Genomic DNA, 18,543 nt, shown 5'->3' with positions numbered 1-18,543 from the left:
CTGTTCATTTGCAGGCAGGAGCAACTGAAGAGAAGTATTTGTGATGACCGTCTATTCTCTGATGAATGTGACTTTGGAGACAGAGGAAATACGGAGGTAAAAAGGCTATGATTGTATGGTAAACTGGGTTTCTTTTCTTAGAAGCTGATTTATTTTTTGGTTATTAGTTCTGCATAACAGTACATAGTTAATTAATGCATTTGTAATGGACTGGTTCATTATTCTCTGTTGTCCCACATCCGTTTTGAAGGTCTCTCAGCTTCTTCTGCATGCTATTATCTTTTTCTGTCCTGTTCTATCATGGACCTGCAAACATGATGATTTCAAGTTGCTGTCTTCCTGGAGGACTTTGTCTTGATGACTTTCTGTGCCTTGGGATCCAGTTCAGACAGTTTAGCATATTTTGGTCCAACAATAAACCATTCTTCTTGCTGCATTTGATGCCCATTGTTGTGCAAGTGCCCATCTCAGCCTTCAGCCCATTCATTGTCTGCAGCCTGTTAATCTGTTATTCTTACGTCATTTCATGCTTCTTTCGGTGCTTCAGATAAACAGTGTTATTCAAAAGCTAGGAAGCAACATATACAGAGAGGCTGAGGCAATATATCTGATTTTGTCCCAAGATTGACTAATATCTTCGTATCCCTCAGCCAACATGACGATATTAGTCATATCTGTTTTTGTCTTTTGCAGAACTGCAGCAGTTGACTTTCCCAGGGATAGGAGCTGGGAGGAAGAATCCCTGTGCTTAGGCTGGCTTCCCCTTGGACCTTCCCTTGTTCCTCCTTGCCCAAGATGGTGGGACAGAAGGGTGAGCCAGGGAGTCCCCAGTGTAAGTAACTGTTCCCCTGGCCCTCAAACAACAGGGAGGTGCCGGGCTGGTTTTCTTCTTTCTACCTGGGACTGCTTTAAGTCAGGTTGTTTCTCTGCTATGTTGTCCGGAGCTATGACTGTTTTGGTTTGTCTGCTCTAATACCTCACAACACATCTGGTCCATCTTAAAATGGAGTGAGTGCCAGACTCCAGTCAGCTTTAATGCTGCAATATACTGACCCCATTGCTGTTTCTTGCGATAGCAGCTGAAGAAGTATTTGTACATGTGCACTTATACTGCACATGTACTGTTAATTCTGACGTTAAAAACCACTGCCCTGTCAAGCACACAGGTTTTTATTTCTCCTGACAGCATGTGCTGGGGTTTTTCATCTCCTCCCAAGATGGCTTACATTGCTGTAGGTTTTTACAGCCGTTTATTTCTCTTCCAGATGCATGCACCATGTGTGTTCTGTTCCACCTGTGGTGTGATGCAGAGACTGATGAATTGTGCGCCACTCTGCACTCATCACTGAACTAATAATTCAGGACTAATTAATACAATTACATAAATAATTAGGAGTCTACTGAGAAACAATTTGTAGTGTTGTATTCCATGTAATTTTTGCATTACAGTAAATACAACAGTCAATGTGTTAAAAGAAAAGCATGTGCTGTAGTTTAATGCTGTGTTTAACAGACCCACTTTTTTGAGGCATTAACACATATTCCTATTTCTAGGCAATTTAAGGTACCGCATGTCCTTGGTGGTTTGCTGTTGTGAGCTGTGATAGTAGTGTCAGGTTATAGTTAGTTAAAGTAACAAATTACACCAGTTTAATATGTTTCCACAGTACATTTCCTAAATACAGACTGTCATCTTTTTCTTTGTCTCACAGATGAGAAAATAATAAAAAAAAAAACACTAGAAGTCAGTGTTGAAAATGTGTGGTTTTAAAAATTACAATGATCTTCTTATAGTCTCGTCTTGAAACATAATTTTAATATCTTATTGAAGTGCATTTAATCAGAACTTGAGTGATTGTAGGTATTGATGTCAATACATAATTTCACCTTAACTTGGTCAAATTCCTATAATATTCAAGCATAAAGTTCTAGTTCATAAAAGGGGATTAAATCATTTATTAAAAATAATACCACAAATTAATTTGCCAATCTAAAGTAATCTAATGCGAGACATGCTAGGGTATCAAGACTAGCAATTGTTTTGAAGATTAACTCTAAATGCTGCTTTCATGAATATGACACATTTCCCCTTTACATGAGTACTTTACGTTTTCCTGCTAGCAGGATAAAACCCAAACAAAACTGTGATAATCTACGTGTTGGCAGTATTTTACATGTGAATGTACGTAGTTAAGGATATCCACGAGTTATTTTAAACGACAGATTTTTTTTTCTTCAGAAGCAGATCTGCGAACGAGCCAATCAGAGCGAAGCCCCGGTCACAGTCTCTAGTGGCAGAGTGCAGGCGATCGCCTCAGCTGCAGCCTTAAACTCTCGGCGCAGGTTGTGTGCCGTGTCTTCACTAACCAGAGAGGAGCTTGCGCAGCAGCCTTGACTCAACTTTAGACACTGAGATAGAGGTGGCGAGACACACTTACAGCGGATCGTTGTTACATTGTCAGCATCTCTGCATTCTCTCGTCACTCTCTGGACCGAATAATTCTTGCACAGGTGTATATGACGGGTACCTGAGCCGAAGCCAGCACACACTAGCTCATTCTTTGTTAGGACATCTGCACTCAGGAAGACAGAATCCTAAGATTGTCTTTGCATGAATTATAAAGCGTGTAGCTGTTCTATAGACTTCTAGAGAGATTTTAAGGTCCTGTTACCCTTAGTTAAATAAGGGAAACTGAATTTAAATTTTCAGGTTCAGGTTTGCACATAAAATAATCCGAAACGTATTTTTCCCCAATGGCTGATAATATGATTGAAGACTCTGATTACTATCCCGAGAAAGACGATCTGGAGTGGGGATATGAAGAAGGTGAGTTTGTGTTTTCCATTTAATTTTTTCAACTGCTCTCTGGAAATGATGTTCCATGCTCTGCTCCTTGAAGGGTAAAATAACTGTACAACAGTGACACCCACCAATTTGTTTACCATAGAGTTATATAGCTTGGTTTTCTATCCTGCTTTGTTTGTTAAAGTTCAAAGTGCTACCACATGATTGCAGTAAAATCTCTGGCTTCAATAAAGCAGATAGTTCTATTAAAAGCTAAATGTTCTGTGCTTTATATGTGATAAAATACTTATCTTAATCCCCTGGACTAATGAGTTCAAGACAATAGTCTTGTTTATTTTTTATTTACTACTTATTAAAATCTAATTTGTAAATTAGCTTTACTTTTCTTTAGTGCATTAAAGGTTTTTCAATAGGTTATTTAAGGAAGTGTGAACAAAAGTTAACTGTACTTCAAAAATGTGAATTTATAAGCATTATTTCTGTTATATTCTGCCTTATTGTGAACAGAAATTAAAAGGAAAGTTATCTGCTCATTGAGAAGTGTAAGTTTATAATTGTAAAGTGCATGCTTTTTTAAACTGCTTTGTTTCTTGTATACTACACTCAGTCTTAACATAGATGTATAGGAGGTGTCATTTTGGGAAACATGTCATCCTATTGAATGTAATAAAGTTAAGATTTTGAAGAAAGCTGTCTGTGCTAAAAATAGCATTGTCTAACAATGATCATCTTACTGAAAATTGAGTCACTTCAAATTTTGGTGACAGATGCAACATATCACTTTAGTAATTTCCTTTGAACAAATACAGAAAAATAAACTATATTATAGCTGTCAGTCTGTTTTTGTGTATCATCTTTGTTGATATTTTACACAGTATCTTCACACTTAATCAGGAACTGCTATGTAGTGACAGTCTGTCACAACACATCTTAAGCAAATGTCTATCTTTGTCTTGTTATTGCTTCTACTCTGATGTGGCCTCAGGCTGCCAGACAATTCCTTGAATCGTGACACTGTTATCTGACTGTTTGTTACAGAGATTTTGATATGTGGAGATTCAACATCAAATATCAAATTTCTTCTTTCTATCTGAAGTTACAGTATAGTGTTATGAGTAATATTATTAGGGACAATTTATGGCAATATTATATAGTTATAAACAGTGAAAGTGGGGTAGAATGACAGGAAAGCATAATGAAAGCAAGGTAAAAGCAAGGTTGGAGTAAACTGAAGGTAAGTGTGGAGAGTGAAATATTTAATATACCTCTAAGTGTCAAAGTCTAAATGCCTGTGTAAGTGAAATTATAGACTTGTATGATCTAGTATTTTGTAATTAGTTGTTTAGCTTAGTTGATTAGGTACAATTAAGGACTTGCCTTTGAGATGTGGGGTGATCATGCTAATTTTTAAAATATGTACAGTATAAAAATAAGTACCAAGAGGTTCCTTAAGCAAAATCTATTGCCTTAGGAATTTGTGGCTTATTTCAAGGCACAACATAATTTTTTGGGAGAGTGCTGAAATCCAAAATTCTGCTTTATTCCCTTTTACCGAGGTGCACCAAGTGTTGACAGGATTGATACAAACCTTGCAACCCCAGAGACATTTGTAGAGAAAAGAGAGTAATAAGTCTATTTTCATAGTCCGTTACCATACACAGATTTCTTCGAGCAGAGAGGCATACAAAAGCTAAATAATAAAATCAGATTGATAAGTTACGGTATATAATAAGCACTTTACACTTTACAATTACAGCCTCACAGCACACCTCAATGCTAAATGACATGCTTTTATTTCTTATCTAACTCCATAGATAAGAGTCTCTGGCTCCATTTTAACAGGTAAGTGAGAGACCATGCAGAGAAACTGTGATCCATTGCTGTTTCTTGTGGTGGAAATTAAGCTATTGATTTATTTACACCCTCTCTCTCTCTCTTCCATTAACAAATCTAAACAAAAGTGATATCTTCTTACACTAATGGGCTTTAACATTGGTTTCAGTGTTGTTTGCACATATAAAGACATACAGAGCTCTGAATCAACAAAAGATTTTCAATAGCAAATAGAGGGTGTCTACTGAAGGTGATAGGTAAACAGAATATTATTAAACTTTAACAGCATACTATTAAACTTCATGGGAGTGGAAACACCACGGACTGAACAAAGTTAAAAATGAAAAAAAGAAAAAGGCTCATAATGTATTCCATATATGACATGAAATATCAGTGTGAACGTAAAAGTTTATTATTCTTTAATAATAGTAATAATACTAATAATGGTGGTGGCATGGAGGTGCAGATCTTAACATTCTGCACTGGGGCCTTAGGGTGCTATTTGCTTGGAGTTTTAGATTTTTCCTGTGTTCACATGGGTTTTCTCCGATTGGTTTTCTCCCACAGTCCAAAAACCTGCTGGTAGGTCAATTGGCTTCTGGGAAAATTGGCCCTGCTGTGAGTGTGGGTGTGTTTGTGTAAGACGCAATGTGATGGACTGGCATCCTGCACAGGGTTTGTCCTGCCACACCCCCGCAGCTTGCTGGGATAGGCTCTGGCTCCCCCATGACCCTGTATTTGGATAGGCAGTTTGTTGTTTTGCACGTTGCCTGTTGTTGTTTTTTTGCACATTGCCTGTTGTTGTTTTTTGCACATTGCCTGTTGTTGTTGTTTTTTTTTCACATCGTCTGTTGTTGTTTTTTGCACACTGCCTGTTGTCTCTGTCTTTCTTTTGCTACACAATTGTATTGTTGTTGTTTTTTTCTCTTTGTACTACTTATGTCCGAGAGCTAGCTAAATAGCATTTCGTTACACCATATACCATGTATATGAGTGTAATGACAATGAACTTGAACTTGAACTTGAACTTGATAATGTATGGATGGATAACAACAACAATGCATTTTGTAAAATGTGTGCAATATGAGTCCCTTGTCTTTGTATACAGTTACACTGCAATAGGGGAGTTGGTTCACAGAAGATGGAGATCCTTGTCTGAACTATGTTCCCCAGAATGCTGTGGGAAATGACTTGCTGCCCTCATTACACGTGAATTGGTTAGGTCGTTATTTAAAAACCCGAAATCTGAGGCTTCCAGTTGTTGGCATGAACTGCTATTTTTGTGATTTCTGCAAAGGGAGAAGGAAGTGATCAAGGGAGTGCCAGAAGTTTGGATACTGGAACCTTTTGACTCATGCACATGAGTTTTTCTAAAGAGTCTTGGAGGGAGACTGAGTTCTTTTGGAAGAGTGGAGGTTTTGAGAAGCAGCGTTTGGAAGCGGGAAAGCAGCTTAGCTGCTTAGTGAGGGAACAGAAGAAGTCTAGTTTGTAGCGCAAAGGTTTTTGTTTTGTGTTTGAGGTTTTGATTATTTTCCTCACACTGTTCAATACGCTGTAAATACAAAGCACTGGTTTTCTTCCTTTCAGCTGTGTTTGTCTGTTTACCTGGACCCACCTATAAAAAGATCGCTACGGCACGCCACTCCTGGGTGTGTCACAATACACAGAATGATATGTCATATGCAAACACTCTCCAGTTATTCTACTAATCTACAACTCTGGGTTGCAGGAGAAATCTTATGTCATTCTCTGTTACATCCATCCATCCATTTTTTTATCCTTTTATCTAATACAGGCCTTCAGGGGAGCTAGGATCTACCCCAGCAAGTAAGGCAGGCTACACCACCGGAAAGGACGCCAGTCCATCACACAAACACACACAAGTGGACCAGTTTTCCCAGAAACAAATTAACCTACCAGTATATTTTTAGAGGAAACACACGCAAACACAGGGAAAACATACAAACGCCATGCAAATGGCACCCCAGGAATTGAACCCAGGGCTACTAGCCACAGAGACGAGACACAAACACAGACACTTTTCAGTTCCCTCAGACCAGGGCCAATTCTCACATAAGGCAGTTAACCTACCAGTATGTCAGTTTTGTGAGGACACTGGAGCACCAAGAGGAAACCCACATGAACACGAGGAGAACATACAAATTCCACACAGATAGCACTGGAATTGAACACAGTGCCCCAGTGCTGCAAGGCAGCAATCCTTACCACTGTTTCATTTCATGTCATTGCTATTTCATGCATATAGCTAGTAGCAAACTAAATGGGTATCATAAATCAGGACACAAGTCAGAAGCACTGACCAAGAAATAACTGTAAGAAAAACAATAAAAGCCTTGCATTACAACAACAGTTGATTTGTGCCAAACAAACCAAAGAACATGCTTGATTTCTAATCCTTTTCAATTACCATAGTATCTACTGTATGTGAAGAAAAAGAAAACCATTACATTTCCCATTGTTTGAAATTAATCAAATTAAACAATTCTGTCGGGGGCATTGTTTTACTGGAAAAATGATATGCATGACATTATGTTTTTCATTGGTTTTAATGTGTAGCTCACTCATGAGAGTTCTGGCTTATTTATCAGGAGTGACATTTTTAAATTTCAATCCTTATGGGATCCCTAGAACTTCCAAACTAGTAGACCCTACCTAAAGACAATGTGGACTTTAACCTTGGCCTTCCTCAGCACAGGAATCAGCAGGCTTAGAAGTTAAAGACAGATGAAAACACACAAAGAGATCAGGAACTCTAATATTTGTGTTAGTTCATTGTGCAGGATTATAAAAAAATGCTAAAAATGAATGTTGTGCTTTTACTATCCAAAGTAATAGGGCTGTTCTCATTTAAGTCTGTACTGATGTAGACAATCTCTGATTAAAGAGGTTTGAGTAGGAAGCTACATTAATCTCTGATCAATTGTTTCTCTATGCATTCTAACATTGCAAGCTGGGAAGAATTCCTTTAGAAAGAATAAATGAAAACATAATTTTAAAATAGTTTGTGTATTTCTTTCTAAATACTAATACTATTTTGTACTATAAGATGAATATCTTTGTTTTATCTACACTGAACAACGTTAACAATGTTTTTATTTTTGGAGGATAGTGAGTATTAATGGGTAAAGGACTGTAACTGATAGTGTCTGTAACCGAAGACATTTCTGAATGAATGTCTCAAGCGTTGTGTTCAACTCCTGGGCTTCTAGTCAAAGAGATTGTGTTGTGGAGGTAGAAACTAGAAAAAGATGCCAACAAACATAGCAACTGGAAGATTATAAAACAATGAATTACTTGTTGTGCTGTAATTCAGTTATAACAGGGTTATATTCAGGCGGTTTTATACAAACAAAACCTTTTAAAAATCATATTTACTTTATAACAATTTTTAAACAGGAAAAGTATGTCTTCAAAATGAAATCCCAGCATTTTAACAGAAATAAAGGATAGAATTGTGCTTATCTCTTTATCAAATTTTTCGTTATAGTAGTACCTTAAAATCTGCAACAATTTGACTGATGTGCTTTAGTTGTTTTGTGATGTGCAGATTTATTTATATGGTTTTTAATCTCAGTTGTTTTCCTTGTTTGAGTCCAATCTTAGCTTAGATAAAATTACACTGTGAGAAATAGTACTGTGTGTTCAACAATTGCCAGGCCTTTCTCTGTAGTGGGGGCAGATGTTTTTGTTTTTATGGGCAGTGGCTATTTTAATAAAGATATCAGGTGAAGTCTGTATTACACCAGTTTTGTTACTTGACTTTGTAAGAATAGAATGACATGGAAGATAAAAATCTCCTTGGCTTGAAGTGTTTCTTCGCCTTTTTGTTTCTCCTATATTTTAAATTACTCAATGTCTTCCAAAGTGAAACCAGGCATGTCCCTTCTGCAAACAAAGCGAGAGAGGGAAAGAAATATAACACCTAAAAAGTAATATGACATCCAATCCGGGCCAGGAGGGATGATTTTATAAAATTCCATGAGGAACTACCTTGTCTACAATTGTTTTAATTATCTTTATATGAGCTTATTGAGAGCCATGAACACTTTTTTTTTCTAAGGCTTTTTCTATGTCATGACTGAGACCTTCTTCTTTACCCTTGAACCAGGCAGGTTCAGTGTGTTCATTGGCTCTTAAAAATAAATAAAAGAGGTCAGCCACCCATGAGAGTCAGCCTTGGTGTTTTATCACTCTACTGAAAAGTAATTCGGCCCTTTATCATAATACTGTATCAACATAGCAACAGTTAGCTGTAGATAGTTGCTTCAAGCTGTGGAAAAACGCTTGCACAGGCAATGTGATGGATTTGTACTGCAAATCACTTTTGTACAACAAAGGGATAATTAACCATGGGCAGCAGTTGTTCTGTATTGTGTAAGACCTTTACTCAGTGCTGCATCATTATGTAATAGGCCATTGCTGGCCTCTGGGAGCATTGTTAATTGTTTCTTGTTAATTCTGACTTTTTAATGGTAAAATTGTGACAACAAAAAACAACCGCAAAACCATATTGCATTGACTCAATATGGGAAGATATGCCCAAAAGGTAATACTGCCCTTTCTGCAGAAATGCGGGAAAACCTATTTCTGCTTCAGGATACTCTGAAGTATGTGTAGAAAAATAAAAATAGAAAGCCATTTCAGGCCCTGTCACAACCGAGGAGAACAGTTGCCTGTCCTTATTTGCCTAAATACATATTTATTTAATCTCTACGGCATTACATACATTTATAGTTCCTGCAGACAGACTGACGTCTGGGATCAAAGATGTAGAAGTAGTGTTACTCATAAATTCAATCCGGTTAACAAGAGATAAGCTGATCCCTCAAAACATCTAACACTTTTTTTATACATAGTTGTTTAACAGCACAGAAAACAGGTCAAACGAATTCCTTTTTTATTATGTCAGATCTTGCATTAGAAATTTGTGAAAATTCATCCATGACATATTAATCTTGCAATACTTTGCAAAAAGGTTAAGATATTGATCATGTTTAGATGCTGTTGTAAGTAGTTGATTAACATCTGAATGCATCTTATAAATCTGTTGTGTGAAGGAAACATTTTTCTGTTGATTGAATAAAATAACAGCAGATAGACCCTGGGGCCAGGGATTATGTGACTGATGTAATATGTTTTTCTTAATCAGATAGCTCAATGCCTTGTCTTTTTTTCTTAATTGCCAGCCAATGTCAAAACACACACACACACACACACACATTCTAGGAGAGCAATCGCGGGGGTTCCATCCATGCATTCGTTTTCTGTGGATGTGCCAGAGTCTATCCTCACAAGCAGCGGGCGCAAGGCAGGACACAAGTCCATCACAGGGCACACACTGACACAACGCACACACAAACACACACAGAAGGGCCAGTGTTCCTAGGAGCCAGTTAACCCACCAGTATGTCTTTGAACTGTGGGAGTAAACGGAAGCACCTGAAGGAAAGTCAGGTGAATACAGGGGGAACATACAAACTGCACACAGATGGCACTCCATAAATTGAGCCATTGACCCTAGCACCACGAGGCAACGATGCAAACAATGCGCAATGCCCCCCTCTCTGGAGGATAATGAAATTGAAATTGATTTTGGAAAGATCAAAAATGCAAGAATCATTTTTGGCACCTTTATTAAGTTAAACATGCTATCTTTTTCAGGTGTGGAATGGGGTTTGCTCTTCCCCGAAGCTAATGGGGAATATCAGTCTCCCATAAACCTCAACTCAAGGGAGGCCAGATATGACGCCAAGCTCCTAGAGAGGCGACTGAACCCAAACTACGTGGTGTGCCGCGACTGTGAGGTCATCAATGACGGCCACACCGTTCGGATACTTCTCCGATCAAAATCGGGTAGGCTGAGCTTTTCTGAACGTAATCACGTTTTTGATAGAAACAATTAGAGAATAAAGGATTAAAGTTCTGTAGATCCCTGAAGAGATGATGAATAGCCAACAGCTTGTAGCGTTTACCTGCACATTCGAATCAATAATGAAATATTGTAATGCCTAATTACTGTGTGTGAAAATTTAAACCTGGCAATACCGATCCATCTAAAATTATATTAACCATACAGAATTGTTACATATGCTCCAATGTAGTATTAACAATTCTTTAAAAATGTATGTTCAACATTATTTAAAAAAATAATCTTACCAAAGCCTAATTGTTTCTAGTATATTTCTTAGCAACACAAGATTATATTTTAACTTGAATAAGTGAGGTCCTAAGTAAAGTGTTTTGTGATTTACTATATCTGCCAAAATAAAAAATTATTTTGTCGTAGCTCCCATCAGTACAGGTGGTTATCAAATGAGATCAGTCTGAGATGACAGAATCAGAAGTTCAGGTAGTTTGCAGAAACTGGAAAGAGCACTTTATTTCCCTTTAGGTCTCGCAAAATAGCATAATTAAAATGTGCACCTACCTGTATTGAGTTTTCAATGACATTATGTATTTCATAAATCTGAAATGACCAAATATTTTCCCCTCTGTACTTCAGCTTCATTTTTGAAGCACCAATTGCCTGTCGCCTTGTCCCACAGACGTCACCTTTGGTTAAATGGAAAGCGCGCACGTCTGTCCAAGACATTTCATGGCTGCCTGCCATATTTATAACAACTAAGCACTTACAGCACTCACTTGAGCTGAGGACTGATGCTGCTCTCGTTGCTGTAGCTGAAAGGTCACAAGATTGAGTCCATGACACAGTAAATGTCCAGCTCTGTGTTACTCCAGCCCGCAGGTGAAAGAAAAAAGGGCCCGTCGAAGTAATTGTTCACAGAGTCTGATTAGCAGTGAAGATTACAGAGTTTATTATGTGATAGGGTGATAATAATATAGTAATGGGAAGCAGAAAAGAACGGCAGGCAGCTGAGATGCGCAGGGGAAGCAGAAAAGAACGCCTGGCAGCTGAGATGCGCAGGGGAAGCAGAAAAGAACAGCTGGCAGCTGAGGTGCGCGGGGGAAGATGTCGGTTCTAGGCTGGAGACAAGAGGGGATGATAGATAGTGAGTGAGTGAGTGGTAGTGTTGCAAACAGGAATCAGAAGGCTGTGAACACGAAAACCTAAAACAAAGAACATATACACACTGTTGTTAGTCAACTCCATGTCAGAGCCCTGAAGAATGGTTCCTCAGGGTTTAAAAAGTGTGCAAGGTCTTTAACGAGGTTGATAAGCCCGACCTGATTTCGTTAGAGCTCCATTTATGGCCAGGATTTACAGTAGACATAAACAGAGTTTAGTAAAATATTACTGTGAGGTCTATCGCTGTATTACAGAGGCTCCTGAAATGTCTTCAACCTCTTCTGAGATGGTTATGGAACTGGCATTGTGACATGTTTTTAAATTTGTTACCAGATAACCAATTAAAATTTGCTTCTTATAATTCAGATTTTTTTTTTTTAGTACGTATTGTATGCGTTTCTCACTGGAAAGCCATGATGTGATCTCTGTCTGTGTGTATCCCTTCAGTTTGTATCCCTGTGTCACTGTTTCAGTTGTGACAGGAGGCCCTTTACCCAGCGACCATGAGTATGAGCTGCATGAGGTTCGCTTTCACTGGGGCAGAGAGAACCAGCGTGGCTCTGAGCACACAGTGAATTTCAAAGCCTTTCCAATGGAGGTACAGTGTGTGGCGCTTTCTTTCTCTCAAAATCAAATTTTCTTTTCTCCCCTCATTAATTGAGCACATTATACCACAGCATTAAGGAAGAGTCAGTTTGAAATCTTTGAAAAAAGTAATGATTCACATGTCAAATATATCATTAACTTCAAAGCATGAAAAATCTCTGAAACAGGACAGACTCAGAATATTATGATTCTGAAGTGATTTATTATTCTTTTCGGTGTTTTTGGAAATATACTTCCTAGTTCACTACATCTTGGTATCTAAACATGATCTTTTTTATGAAACTCCTTGGATTTTTACTCAACACCTGCATGAATTCCCCCCCCAAAAAACCCTACCAAATTCTTGTATTTTTGGGTGAGTTAATTAAACCCTGGATATTCTGAGGACAATGTTTACCATTTGAATAAAGGTTGCCAATAGTACTTTCTGCTATCTTATTGCAGGCAATACTGTTGATAGGTACAGTAATTTAAGAGAAGAGCAGGTGAAAAGCTGCTGTGGTCTGCAAGTGAGGCCCAAGAAAGTATGTCTGTAAAACCTAATGTGTCTTAATGTATTCAACCAAATGTTTCATGTAAGAAGGGAGAGAATTCAAATATATTTAAAAGTTTTTTTTGCATTTTTATCGAATGTGAAAATGTTAAGACATTTTTAATTGCCTGATTTTTATATTTTGGTGGACTCCACTCTGTTGAAAAAGTCCTTAATTGAAGCACAAAGAACTGCATTCAAATCTCTGTTTGGTCCAATTTACTCTTTTGTGTAAGTGCCCTTTAGCTCTTTCATTAAACCTGACACAGATTTCAATCACAATGCAAACAACTGTACAAACAAAGCCTAGCTTTTTGAAATATTGCAAGCAGGAATACCCCTTCTTGACTTGGGACAGAACATTCTTTTGTTCCCGTCAGCCTGAGATGAGATTCAACAACTCAAACCAAGACACAAGTCTAAACTTTTCTGTACCTGTTGACAACAGTGCCCAGGCCCTTAAAGGGGAACTGCAATGCTATTTTTACATTTCGGGGTTATAGTGAATCAATGATGAGTGCATTTCAAACCACAATGAAGCTACCAAGTACATGGTAAGGTATACAACCTCCAATTTACATCACAAAAGAGAGGAAGTTTCAATGTATGCATAGCACTATATTGCCGTCATTGTCTGCGATTCAGAACGGGGCAACAAAACTTGTGGTGACACGAAAGCGGCCGTATTAAATTATAAACATGATTTATACCAAGTGAATTTTGCCAATAAAATGTATATTTCTACTGAAAATTTTACTTTCAGCACATTTTTTTCCAGATTGTGCTGTTGTACTGGTATGGCTCTTTAGAGCATACCAGAAGTCTCCCCCTTATATAGCGTATAGTTTCATCTGGAACTGTCAAAGAAATTGCAAGAAATGACTGTGCTGCCCTGGGATGTTTTTTGATATTACCTGATGTAGAAATATATATATATGTAAAGTCATTTAAGGCCTTTTGCGTGTTGGAATACAAACCACAAGAGTGCATGCTTTTTAAAGCACCTATTAAGGTAACCACAGTGGAATTCTTTTCTTTGGTGGGAAAATTATTGTCATTAGCTTACACCACTAGAAAGGATTTTTGTGAAGTGAGTTTATTATACTAGTGAAGCCAAGTGATTTTACTGTAGTTCATGTTTTTGTGTGTAAGAGGGAGATATGCCATAGACAGTATCATTGTGGTAGGGGGAGTTACAACCCTGTTGTGCTTTCTGTAGATACATAAACTGGGTTCATGGCCATGGTAGTTGAAATGAATATGACAAAACCCATACACGGTCACTGAAACATAAAACATTTTGATAAGGACAAATAGCTTGTGATGCTTTAAGCGAATTGCTATTGACTGCACTTGATTCAATCCAAATTCTGATTTGTTTCTTCAAATCTTTGGTGAGAAGTGCATTACTGAGACTTGTTTTTTGGGTGTTTTGGGTCGTGGCAGCAAGGTGGTGTAAGGGAGATTTTAGCTCAGTGAGTCCCTAAACCTACTAAACCAGTCTTCAGTAAGAGTTGTCTGTTGCTACAGGGAGCTCTGGAAGCCCTTTGAGAGTGACAACACATTAATGATGAAAAGAGTTTGAAATGGTTCTTGACTTGACCCATCTTTTTCCAGGGCTACGCGGTTTCGCTTTTGAGTAGATACAATCACCCACAGCGTTTCAAAGTTATAATGATTTTTATTTTTGGTAAATTAAAAGCCTAGAACATGAGCCCTCACTTTTTTCTTGTCCAGAGGCATTGTAAGTTACAGTACCTGGTATATCAAAGTTTTGACTCAAACCATGGTTTTTATACAGCTAGGTCATTTAGGAGTTAAAAAAGTTAAAGGGAATTAAATTGCGGTTGTGTTTCGGTCATACCACAATGCTACAGTTGCTAGATGTCTTATGTCTTGTAAATTTAAGCACTTACTGGATTAACCTGCATTTTTTACAGACTCTTAAACTGGACATACAACACTGAAACAAAGACCAGAATACTCACTACAGTTGGCAGGAGCTTAACTGTGGATATGTGCTGCACAGTTTCCCAGTCTAAGAGTATTTACATATTCTGTTTCCAGTGATATATCTGCATGTCATCTCTAGACATCTCATTTTTTTTCTATGAATACGAAAAATATAGAAGAATATGAAACTATTGAGTGGAAAATGTTAGTTTCCTTTACTTTTCTTTCACAGTTAATTGTTTTCCCTAAGCCAGTCTGCCTGCTGATACTTCCACTCTCCCAGATAAGTTTAGCCATTGCACCCCAGAATAAACTCTATCATTAAGAATTTTGGAAATATCAGAACGGAATGTTAGTTTGCTCCACTTAACTAATTCATCAGGAACTTTGTATTATCTTTCTGTCACAATAAATATACTATTAATTGTAGTGGTAAAATAGGTCTCTTTCTTTATTTCGTCTTTATACTGTGTTTCTTGGAAAGAAGCAGTTAAAAAATGGATGTATTAGCTAGTTTGGAAATGTCATCTATGACTCTTATGGAAAAACTGCAGAAAACGGTATGATGTCAGTTACAGAAATTGAAACAAGCAGTAAAATTGAATGAAGAAAAACCAAGTTACTGCATGAGTGGGCTCATGTGTCACAAAAATCTTAGTCACGAAAGTTACATTTCATGTGAAGCCTAACAAGCTGGCAGCAGCAATTGTTATCTCAAATCTAATACTGAAGATACTGATTCATTACTGGAATCTCATAGAATGTGTACATTGCAATAGTGCACAGGTTACGCGATGATGTATTCACTCTGTCACTTGCATTTTTTTAGAAAGTATTTTTAAATTGTCAAAAAAGATGAACAAGTACGTTCAGACATGTTTCACCTGGGCTGCTTTTATAACATTCTGGGTAACAGGGTTCTGTAGATGGTTTGTATAACAGCTGCATTGCAAGAGCAAAGTTAGCCATACCACACTTAAGAGGCATTTCTCAAATAGAAATGAAAAGTCATAAGGTGCTTCAGCAGGGGTGCAGCTTAGGTCTTCTGAATTAGAAGCAGGCAATTGTAAATTACAGTAAATTCACTTGCTGGTATTTGTTGGAGGCCTCATACTCTTCACAAAATGTACAGTACAATAAAATGTACTGTATTTCTGCGTATCAGCAGGGGTGAGCCGTTTGAAAAATGATTTTACAGCTGCCTTTGAGCTGTAGGAGCAAATCAAGTGCATCATTGGTCTTTTTATTTTGCATTTTCAAGATGGGTCTGCACCAAGGCAAAGACAAACCTGCCTTCAGCAGATGCTTTTAAGTATGAAAACACTACCTAAAGCTGTCTAAAGCAGACTGCTTACCCTAGGTCTTTGATAACAGCTTTTAGTTCATCACTAATTTTTAAAACACATGTAAATACCTGATATTACAAAATGAACTGTGATTTTGACAGTGAGGAGTCCATATTAAAGCAAATATTTTATATTATATTATATTTTCTATTACTGGTACTCTACTGGGATCTACTGTGTTTTTATGTAGCTTCTGCTCTCATTTCATCCTTGTAAATTCTCTTGAAATAAAAACAAAATCATAACCTTTAAAAACAAATTAAATGTGCAGAAAATCCGCACAAAAGACATAATCCGGGTTTTAACAGCAGTTAAAGGCAGCATGTTTACCCTCATGAAGACAAAATTAGAACTCTTATTTGTGCTTTCCCATCAGATGGTTTCCTGACACAAGTTTGGGAAACTACTAGGAAGACAGACTGATAACAATAGAGATCAGCAGATAGAGTTTCTTTCATTACTTAGTCAAAAAATTGCCAACTACTAGCTATACAGAACACGCAGTATATACCCTTTTATTTGTTGTGTACGAGTATCATTGAAAATTTTAAGCTGGTTTATGTGCAATATGGCAGAATCACATTTGTCCGTAGGCACAAAGCTACCAAGTACAGTACATACGTTTATATACCACTTTTACCCTAATGATCTCAATGATCTCAAAGAAAACATATGAGGGAACCCACTTTGTTCATCACTTAAGTGCAACACCTGGGTGACATGTGGAGGACATTCTGCACCATTGGTTCCATTACACAGCAGATCACGTGGGAAAGTGAGAAATTACTCTAGCAATTTAAGTAGGGAGGATGTTTAGAGAGACCACATTGTACGAGGCCAGGATGGAATTTAACGTTGACATCGGGGTTAACACCCATTAGCTTAACGAACAGCCCCATGGGAAGTTTAGTGACCAAGTAGTAACTTTTAATTAAAATCTCACTGTTATCTGGAGGGGAAAGAGACTCCTCACTGGTTTTCCAATACCATTTTTAGAAGCAAATAGGTTGTCCATCCCAAAACTGACTAGATCCAACCATGCTTAACTTATAAGATCTAGCTTCAAGTTTGAAATGCTGATGACAATATATGCCAGGTTTAATATACAGTATATTAAGCATGTAATATACAGTATATTATACTTATAAACCAATGTTATTTCTAGTGATAAGCACTACATATTATTAGACTATATCTAGTTTGAATTCCAAAGTTTATTTGCAAACAGTAATAATGATTTCAAGTAAATTAAAGTGTATGTAGAATTCTTCCTCTAAATAATTGGAGACTTCTTCTTTTAATTTGAGATGAATTGTAGCTTCTCAAAATACTTTGTGCTTGGATATTTAATTCAGAACAACAGTATTATAATAAATCAACTGGCGCACAGGAAAAAAGCTTATATTTACAAAGCAAAAAAAAATATTGTTCTGCTCGTTTCACAGTATAATAAAACAGATGTGTGTTAGCCTGAAGTGGTGACCTTGGCCATGAAGTTTTTATCAAGGCTCCATAAATCATAAGCAACAGAACATATTGCAATCGAAAGAGCATTGTGTTCTTCCTGGTTCATTTGTTATCAGGAGTCCTCAGATGAATGCATTCTTTAGATTTTTTTTAAGTTTAAAGTTTAGCTGAGGTCTGCCAATTCGAATTTAGAGTTTATGCTTTTGCCAGATATTGTCTGAAAATATGTGGAGGAAAAAAATCGATCTAATATACAAATGAAGGCACACATATGGTACACGTTTTACAGACACTTTATTCATAGTAAAATTGAGATGTTTGGGGGTGACATTGTAGGTGCTGATGTGACTAGAAAGTTCTCTTCATGACTGCAACAGCCTGTCACACATAAGCACAAGCAGACTCACCATAACAAAGAGCACAGATTAAATAGATGCTCAGAAGCACACCTAGACAGTGCAGTCTTAGGACCATATAATACATACAGCTCCAATAAAAGACAACCCCTAGACCTCTGAGATCCAAAGAGAGTTTTTTATAGTGAAACTAGGCCAGTTCACACCAAGTACGTCCCTGCTCACAGCTTTCTATATTTATGCATTCGTGTGGAAGCTTCAATGCAGCAAGTAGGAATTAATCTCAGCTTGTTCCTCTACATACAGTACTGTATGTACATATGGGAATACCTGTAATGTGTACCATACATTGTTATAATTAATTGGAATTATTTAGTCATTGTGGTTACTACCTCAAAGTTCTTTAGGTCCATACTGGGGTGCCTTGTGTGTTTGGAGTTTGTATGATTATTAAAATTCTATAATATCATTAAAATAAGACAAAATACTTGCTTGACGCCTCACATTCATCTTAAATGAACGTACACATGCTGGTAGTTTTAAGAAGTCATTAAGCATGGAGTAGAACAAACAATTGATTATTATGGGCTGAACAG

General features: G+C 37.3%; 1 protein-coding gene across 6 annotated transcripts in view; it reads left to right on the top strand.

The window, feature by feature from the left end:
* Positions 1–597: 597 nt before the first annotated feature.
* The window catches only part of ca8 (carbonic anhydrase VIII), a 94,196-nt gene continuing 76,250 nt past the window's right edge, over positions 598–18,543 (top strand). For 3 of the 6 annotated variants that reach the window (XM_069191530.1, XM_015353590.2, XM_015353591.2), the window contains exons 1-4: positions 694–832; positions 2,777–2,827; positions 10,322–10,513; positions 12,161–12,285. In XM_069191530.1, the coding sequence (XP_069047631.1) occupies positions 796–832; positions 2,777–2,827; positions 10,322–10,513; positions 12,161–12,285 (405 nt within the window). In that variant the 5' untranslated portion in view covers positions 694–795. Of the gene's footprint in view, positions 833–1,941; positions 2,828–10,321; positions 10,514–12,160; positions 12,286–18,543 lie in introns of those variants that run through there. The other 3 variants (XM_006633909.3, XM_015353592.2, XM_015353593.2) reach the window with 3 other exon arrangements.

Source organism: Lepisosteus oculatus, chromosome 6 (assembly GCF_040954835.1).
Source record: "Lepisosteus oculatus isolate fLepOcu1 chromosome 6, fLepOcu1.hap2, whole genome shotgun sequence".
Lineage (NCBI taxonomy): Eukaryota > Metazoa > Chordata > Actinopteri > Semionotiformes > Lepisosteidae > Lepisosteus > Lepisosteus oculatus.
This window is presented reverse-complemented; position numbering and strand designations above follow the sequence as displayed.